The 9,067-nt window shown below is 39.9% G+C and overlaps 1 protein-coding gene across 1 annotated transcript; it reads right to left on the reverse strand.

Moving 5' to 3' along the window:
* Positions 1 to 2,384: 2,384 nt before the first annotated feature.
* On the reverse strand, positions 2,385 to 6,042 carry LOC111662057 (leucine-rich repeat-containing protein 58). The gene is made up of 4 exons (XM_023415803.2): positions 6,013 to 6,042; positions 5,209 to 5,369; positions 4,813 to 5,090; positions 2,385 to 4,276 (listed from the first exon to the last, which is right to left on the reverse strand). The coding sequence occupies exons 1-4, from the start codon at positions 6,040 to 6,042 to the stop codon at positions 4,083 to 4,085; spliced, it is 663 nt and encodes a 220-aa protein (XP_023271571.1). The 3' UTR covers positions 2,385 to 4,082.
* Between the last annotated feature and the right edge of the window lie 3,025 nt (positions 6,043 to 9,067).

Here is a 9,067-nt window from a genome sequence, read left to right on the forward strand (position 1 = left end):
GGTTGTGAGCTTTTTACTGAACTTCCAACAGTATTTAACACAGGGTCCACTTATTAGCGTTTCTGGATCTTTCAACCATATCTTGCAATCCTCCTCATGGAGCTGGTTCATCTGTTATGGGGAAGACCTACAGATGAGTCTGAAAGCTCTGGGAAGAGTTGAGGAAGAGCAAGAGATGTGGTTGAAGGCTAGAATTGTTACACCCAGGGTGTCACAGAGGCTACATGTACCACATGAACTGCAACATCAGAAACATGGTTTCTTTCAATATTCTGGCTTAATAAAGGAACATTTTTCTTACATTTTTATGTTATTACAATGGCAAACAAAGAGTCTGTGTTGATCAGTGAATAAGATAATAATGTGGTTGTGGTCAAGATTTACTGTGACATTAAGTTACGGAGGAAAAGGAATGGAAAGGGTAAGTACCAAAAGTAAGTTATTTGCCATGGTTATCAAACATAGTTACACTGCAGTGGATGATTATTCGCCCACCACCTCTTTCCTTTCCCCCTTTAACCACCTCACCTCCATCACCACCTCCTCCCCTGCTGTGGACTCCAACCAGACTTTCTCCATGTGGGATTAGCAGTGCAAAGACAAGGTTTGATTGTTGCGAGTGTGTGGCTGTCGTATGCAAAGGGTCAGCCGAGTGTAAATTTGAAACTTGTCATGTGTGAGGTCTGGCATGCATGTTAGTGCACACTGGCCATACTGTGAGCTGATTTGGGCTGGTATGTCTCTGACTGAGGGTGATAAGAGGCTTAGAGTATCAAAAAACCTTTATGTCAAAGCACTTTGCTCTTTGATCCACTGATCAGCCAGGACACTGTATGTATTGTTAACAGTAACTGTGAAGGTTCGGAGACTGGAGCCCTGGTGAAATCCAACCATGTCAACTATGAGCAACATAATCACACAGTGGTGTATTTACCTTGCAGAGTTGCAGACGTCTAACACAGAGACAGCATCTCCCTTCGTTGAGAACAATCCATTGTCAAATCCTGGTTTAGAGAGCCCAAATTCATGACTGATCTTCTTTTGTAGGACTCAGCGGAACCTCAACTGAAGCTGATTTGACTCCTGAGAGTTGGTGACAGCTACTCTCCCCATCTGCCAGTCAGAAAACTAATTTCTTCCAGTTTGTCATGGTTGCATCAGAGTTGCATCTCAGGTTGCATTTGTGACAGCATCCTCTTGTCTAACGTAGCACGCTGTGTGCGGGTGCATGCTCAGCCTTAGGTGTAACATAATCTACACAATCTACATATCAACACCATGTGCTGCAGTGTTTCCTAGGTGCCTGCTGTTGCTAGAGGGGTCCCGTGTGCACATGTTTGAAGGAGAGTGAAGAAAGAGAGGAGACACAATGCAAAAACACAGGAACCCAGCTGTGACTTGGTCAAAGACCATTCAAAACAAACAAAATATGTGAAACTCAAAGCATCATTCTTGCCAGCCAGGCTGAAAGAAACTGAATGAGGCTGAATGAGATAGGAACAGAGAGTGTGAAAAGAGAGAAGAGAAACAAAATAGTGGCTCTTGGCAGGTGATGTTGGAGGATTAGCAGATTGTGTGAGGCAGAATGCACTCACCCTGGCATCTCTTGGTTCTGGGTTGCAGAAAAGGTCTCTCAGCATTCACTCCTCCTTCGAATGAAGTCACCTTCATATGCAAATGAAACCTGGAGACATTCAAACTACAAAATGGTTGGACTGGTCCATGTAAACACACACACAAAAACAGACACTTGAAACTCTCCAGTAGTTATTGTGCATCTTCTGTGCGCAAAAAAAAAAAAAAGATCTAGAATTACCGCCTCATGGTTGTGCGCCTCCGCCAAACAGTCAAGTTGCAGTTTACATCCATGTCTGTCCAGACTCATGTATATTGTGAAGACTTAATGAAAAAATAGACTAAGTGTATTTTTTGATTTGTGATAAAGGGATATATAAATAAAGTCAATTGAGAGAAACAAAAAACAGTCAAATTCCTTGTATGTGTTCACATGCTCGGCCAATGAGGCTGATTCTGATTGAACACAGAGTTGTAGCCATGAAAGTAGACGATGTTTCAAATCTTTATGATGCAAAGAAGCTACAGATTCTGAAACATGGATCCTTAATGCACATCTTCACACCAGCAGCACATTAGCACACATTAACATCTGACTACCAAATTCTAATGAGTTCATCCTTGAGTCCAAGTGATTGTCAGCGGTGCGGAGGGAAAACACAAACAAACTCTCTGTTTACATATCTTGCCTTTTAGCAACTGCCGTTAAAAACTGCTAATAAAATTGTAAAACAGAATAATGATGCTGCAAGCTGCTATTCTACATAACAACACACATGTGGCTTTAATCAAATTACTCAATACCAAGATTTTAAAGATATTACAATCAGTCTTTATTAATGTTATATATACTGTACAGTCTACATACATTATCTGAAAAGGGGAAAAGTACATACAATCAATATATATCAATATATTTTCTGTTTGAAGTGCCATCTATTTTGCAGGTCATTTAAATATGCGTTTAACATTTGAAAAAGGATTTGTATAAAAGCAGTTCATTTTGTTATAAAAGGTTACTTCTTCTCTTTATTATTGTTAAGATGATGAGTACAAAATCACTTTTAAAAAGGACTTTATAATCCAGAATGTTAATCTTGTCACATTGCAGGGTGCATATATCACATTTCTTCATACCGTTTCATTGTGTTAGAAGCCACCATTAGTAAGGCACTTAAATGCTCGCATATAGAAGCTACTGTAACATTGAGGAGCGTTCTTCCGTTTTCTAAACACTAAAGCTCTAATGTGAAGAAGTTTTTTTCCTCCGCACTAATGGACACAAACTGTCTGGGAGGCTGTAAAACCTCCCAGCTCTCCACACAAGCTGAAAGACGAAGCAGTGATGTAACCAGGAACAGAAACACCGTCTTCTCTGTTTAGAGACGAAGACGAGTTTCTGCCTCAAAAATAACTCTGACTTTAGGCTCCAGTCACACACATCTATATGTTTATTCCCAGAGAAAACTGACAGCCATGAACATAAACATGAAGGCTGCCACTGTGTTTTGCTGAATAGCTATTGTTTCTGAGCTAACACAGTGAATGGTTTTCCCTGGTCCACCCCACATCCACTTCCTGTGAGTAAGGCTGGACAAGCATTCTTCCACATACACATATAACCCTTGTTCTGGGTTAATTTATAACAACTATGCCATCATGGCATTCAAGGCTGGTGTGCACTGAACACACTGCTGAAAAAAAGGATAAGCCTTGATCTTTTAATATTGTGTGGGTCAGACCAACTACACCACACACAGTGTAAATAAGGTCATCTCACACCTTATACTCATTTAATTTAGATCACTGTAGTGTAAAACTAGTGATGCTGTTTCTGTTGACATGCTTAAGAAAAGCCACAGAATTTTTTCTTACTTAGCATAGCAGCTTTGATGCTCAATTGGTCAAAGAACTACAAATAAAAGCTTGCTGTATGTTTCCAGTAGTTGGACAAAAAAACGCTTTGTTCAATTCAAAACTTTCAGAAAATACAAAATAATGTGCTGCAGTTACAAAAGAGCACCAGGTGTAATACTAGAGATAAAGTATGCTTCATTGGAAAGGAAAAGAATCCTGCTGCTCCTTATTTGTTCACAGTCAAAACCAGAGTTTTACTGCCCTCCTATGCTCCACCATGAGACCAGCACTTTGATGGAGTCATGAGTGGCAGAATGGATTTATGTGGCTACAAAAGGAAATAATTCCTTTACTCATGTTATTGGGAGCGACGTGATTGGAGAGGGCACAGATTTCTTTCCAAAAAATTCCATAAAATAGAGTGTTTTCTGGGCCACAGTAGTAAGGACCACTCTCTCACATTTTGTTTGTTTAAGTGGCTATATGTAAAACTTTTATGCGAGTGTGTGTGCGCAATTGTGTATGTGTATGTGTATTTATATAATGCAAAGTCTGACAGCCAAGTTCATGTCTGTATAAATGCTGAACACAGTGATGGACTGACAAGGCTGGGCTTGGGAGGAGGGTCAGAGGTTCTCCTCTGTGCCATACTATCCCAGAAGCACCCTCTGCAGGCGGTCAGCGGGAACGCTGCTCTCATCTTCCGACTCTGCGTCGCTCTGGGGGTTGGAGCTGCAGGGAGAGGTGCACTCTGGAGAGCACAGGTAGTGCATGAGGGGCAGCCGGTACTTCCCACAGAAGTCCACAAATTTGATCTGGCGCACACATGAATCAAAGTAGACGCCTGGAAAAATGGAGAGAGTGAAAAATTAAGCTGGGTTCAAGTGGCATGTCAATGACTTGTATTGTTCTGCGTGACACATGTATATACATCAATGTTATATAACATTATTTATACATCAAATCCTCGTCATAAACTCAGATGTTGGTTAGACTATAGAAGCCAGCAGGAAACAGGAAAGGGCAAGACAAGTACAGGATATACTATCAGTGTTTCCCAACCTGCAGATCAGGACCCCCACAAGGTCACAAGATAAAACCAGTGGCCAACAGATCATTACCAAAAGAGAAAAACAGAAAAAGGAACATTTATGATATAGAAGAAATTTTTTCTTACATCTAGGCCTTTTTGTTGTAAATTACTGTAATTTGTTTTACTTCTAAGACTATCTCTAAAACACATACACAGAAACACATCACACACTGATGGAAAAATGTCAGCGCTTCATTAAAAAAAAAAGAAAAAAATTCTAACTTACATCTCATACATTAAAACCACTCAACATAAATCTGTGTTTTTTCTCAAACACATCGTCTTACCGGCACACTTGGGGTTGGGGCACTTGCTGGCGAGGTCCAGGTAACGCAGCAGATTTGAGGGCAGGTCACAAGGGGAGTAGGGGATATTTCGGCTCTTAACTGTACGTCCTGCCAACTCTAGCAGCGAGGGGGGGTCGTAGATCATCTCCTTAACAAAGCGCACCACCAGTGGGTTGCCTCGGAGGCTGAGCTCCTGCAGGTGCACCAGGCTGAGAATCTCTCTCGGCAGGTAAGTGAGCAAGTTGTTGTGGAGACTTAAAGATCGCAGCGAGTAGAGCCTGGAGAGAGACAAGAGAGTGACTTTGCTTCCATCTGCAAAATATGACTACGGGAATGTGCAAGGGCAATAGCACATACAAGTCTAGCTTATAATCAGTGGTGGGGGGCTGTAGTTACCTGGTGAGCTGTGGGGGGACACTTTGGATGCGGTTGTCACATAAGACCAGGTAGCTGAGGTAGGGCAGGTTAGCCACTTCAGGAGGAATGGCTGAGATGAGGTTTCCACCCAGATACAACAGCTCCAGACTGACAGAAAAAAGAGACAGAGAGGGTTTATTCTAAATCAACACGTTTAAAATCTACTGACTAATATAAAAGTACAATTTAACAGTGATTTTCATACACTATTGAAGTGTGATTTGGTTCTACATGCTCCAACCTTTTTTGTGTCTGTCTACATTTGAATTCTGTGTTTTTCTTTACACTACTAATTATATAAAGTGGGTATTGTTACAATATGACGCATATTGATATAGGAATTTTACACAGGGTCAGTTTTTTACTTTTTTTCAGAAGGTTGGTCAAGTTTGCATCTACACCACTTCCTGTTGGAGTGGCAGACGTTGGCCATTTTATCCAACTTTTCTGCTTGCTGAATATGTTTTCACACACACAGTTGCAGAATGTGTTGTTTAATGGTACAGCTGACTCAGGCATGTGGGGGCTGTGTTTCCTATGCAGTCAGCCTTAAAGTATCCGGTAGTTGCTAGCATTATGTTTATTTTCCTACTAAGCATAAATGTGTGAATATGTATAATTCATTAACTTTTTTTTGACTGTACTTCACCTACTACTGGTTTGGCTAGATAGAAGCTTAAACAGATGCCAAGTCACTTTCATAATCTTCCATTAAAATTAAAGTCATGGTTGGATGTGTGGTTTTTAGGAGGTTAAACTTCAACATCTGCAGGTTGCACTTACATTGGCTGCACTGTCAATATTGTGGTACATGTGTTTCTAATTCAAGGGGTTAAGAAGCCATAAAGGGGAGTTTGTTCTGGCCAACAAAGCTGAGTGGTTCCCTGTTAAAATGTAGTGCAAACCACAAGGGGGCGCTAAAGATGCGTGGTTTCAGAGTTGATATGGTTGTGCTTGTGTTTCTGTGTGTACACATACAAAACATCAAAAAGACAAAGGAGGGGGGTGAACAGAAGCTACAAGATGTCCAGAATTATCTCAGATCATCAGGAAATTTCAACCAGCCATGACAGTGGAGCTGGTATTGTTTTCACCCTTTGAGTCTGTGTGTGTGTGTGTGTGTGTGTGTGTGTGTGTGTGTGTGTGTGTGTGTGTGTGTATCAACATGGGAAACTGTGGTCCAGGAGACACCTACTGTAGCAGGGACTAAGGCTGAAAAATATTATCGAAATCTGTGCAATATCCAAATCGCAAATTGCAGGAGCTGCAATGTTTTTGGATAAAGCTAAAATGTGTTACAACATACATGAGTGAGCCTACAAATCATATTCTCCAGATGTAAGGGAGCATGCTTGTTTGGTACAATAGCCCCCCCCCCCCAAAAAAAAAAAAAAATCACATCATCATTTTTAATTTTTTCAGTGAAAATTAAATGCAAAAATGACCACTCCTGGGTCCGAACATCTACATGTTGACGAGAGTCATGGCTGGAATGACTCCAGCACAACATGGTTTGTAGTTTGTATTACACATGCATTTATGCATCATCCTCTCACAGGACAACAATTTTGAGATAAACTAGATTATTTATGTGTTGACCTGCATCAAATTTTAGTAAACGGCACAATTGATATGTTTATGTTTGTATTATTAAGAGAACAAAGGAACCAGGTAGGTTAATGGGGGTATGGCGTACACAGGAGGCTAATAGGGAGTGAACCAGAGAGACGGGGAGAGAGCCATGGATGGCTGGTCAGCGAAAGTAAGCCATCAGGCCATCTGCCTGCTGGAACTGATGACACAGCGACTGCGAGACAGGAAGCCATTATACTGTCCTTGGTGGCTGAGCACTGAGCAAGCCCCTCTTTAGTGGGAATGGAGACATTCAGAGTCCGCTAACTGCCCTCACTGACACTGTGACACAAATCAGCCACCGGAGATTAAGAATGGTTGGTTATGGGTTGTACCAAGGACGATACACCTATCAAAATTTTTTCACAAGCAAGCAAAATTGTAGCCTTTTTTCATAAAAAAACAAACAAAAATAAAAAAATAAAAAAATAAAAAAACAAACAAACACCAGTTTGAGGTTTATTCTCTAAACACATCAAGACAGGGGCTATATAATATCATTTTGATGTTATATAGTACTTATACATGCTTGGACTTTTTAATATTTTTGGATTGAAAATAAGCATGTTTTATAACACTGACTAAGAGAAAACTTCTTGAATGTCAAAGTGAAAACTATCCCTGGAAATGTATCCAAATTACAAATTTCAAACAGGCCTTTATCACCGCAGATGTTTGGACCTGTCATAGTAGAAAAAGCACATGTGAGAATAGATTTAACAATATCTTCGTTCTATTAAAATGGCCCATTAAGTCATGACAGTGATTCAGCATACCCAATGACACGACCATGAAACTGAAGCAGCTAAATGTAATTCAACCATCATTTATTTTATTATTTACAACTATGATATGTCAAATTGTCTCCTGAGAAGAAGTCGTATTGTTTTTGGAGGATGTTAAATAGGTGAAATTAAAATCACCTATGTGTAATCTAAGAATGACAATTGATTAAATACACTTGTACCTGGTTAGTTAATTTCCTGACAAAACATATGCCATAGTAATGCCCAAGGACCCTTTGAGGGAGCTACAGGCACGTAACTGACATGGAAAACACTGTGTGCATACAACAGCTGTCGCCCAGGTGCTTCAGCAACTGTTGTAACTTTAAAGCATAGGCAAAAGGGAAAACCACTGTTAATGAAACAAAGTAGAACAGGGTTCTTAGGTCTGATAAGACCAAAGTTGAATTTGTGCTAAATGCGATGATACAAAACACCAATTAACCAGAAACAAATCACCCCCACCATGAACATCATGCTGTGGAAGGCACCAAAATACAGAGAAATTGTGTAGATCCTTCTGCTTTAATTGTATAACTGTCCCAAACACAAAGTCTAAGACACACTATGACTTAAAAAAAACAATGTCCTTGAGATTTTTAATTATGCAATACTACAAGTTAGGTTTGGCATACTACTTGGCATACATAACTTGTTCTTAATTTTATAAAACTGTTTTATAAAACAAGTATCACCTCCTGCTTGACAAATGTTACAGCATGCCAGAGACTGAAATTAAGCATGAGGAAAAAGGAGAGCTCAGCAGAGTTTATCTTTATGTCAAGCTGACCTAGCTATGCTTTTCACAATAAAGCCCATTAGTCTTAGTCTGCTTGATAAACATCCCTCTGGAATGGCAAAATTATACTCTAGACCTCAATCTAGTCGAGAATTTGGAAACTGCTGATGACTTAGTCACCACATAACTTGACATGACTGAGCATTTTTGTAAAAAGGAATGGGGGAACACTGCTGTGTCAAGGTGTGATAGGCTGACATATACCTATCCACATAAACTCAAGACTGTAAATATTGCTGGAGGTGCCTAGACAATTCTTACACAGGTAACATGTAAAAAATAGGCGAGACACCAAAGCTCTAGATCACATGATGCAGCAGAGAGGCATAACCCATACCAAGACGTTCTATTTATTAATATATAAAGTAGTATTAAAAGAAGTAAAGTAGTAATAGTATATTAATTCATATATTAATTTGGTACTTAAATATTCATTTGTATAGATTTTTTTGTGCAGACAACTGACCAGTTCCAAGGAGCAAAAATGTAGGTTTTCTAGCAAATCAAGATGTCAAGTGATTCTAAGTTTAGTGGCCCCTTTAATCCTCTGCCTCTTACTCACGTCACTACTGAATTAGCCACACTAGTGTTGTTGAGTGCGTAATCAGATGAAGATGGTTGG

The sequence above is a fragment of the Seriola lalandi genome, unplaced genomic scaffold (genome assembly GCF_002814215.2).
Source record: "Seriola lalandi dorsalis isolate HSWRI2012SDOR001 ecotype SW California unplaced genomic scaffold, Sedor1 jcf7180002054559, whole genome shotgun sequence".
Lineage (NCBI taxonomy): Eukaryota > Metazoa > Chordata > Actinopteri > Carangiformes > Carangidae > Seriola > Seriola lalandi.

What these genes read in the sequence shown, in the direction of transcription:
- LOC111662057 (XM_023415803.2), bottom strand. Translation starts at nt 6,042, where the DNA reads ATGTACCACAATATTGACAGTGCAGCCAAT. An exon ending in GTCCCCCCACAGCTCACCAG is followed by an intron (nt 5,091 to 5,208) that starts GTAACTACAGCC and finishes GTCTCTCTCCAG; the next exon opens with GCTCTACTCGCTGCGATCTT. An exon ending in CCCCAACCCCAAGTGTGCCG is followed by an intron (nt 4,277 to 4,812) that starts GTAAGACGATGT and finishes CCATTTTTCCAG; the next exon opens with GCGTCTACTTTGATTCATGT.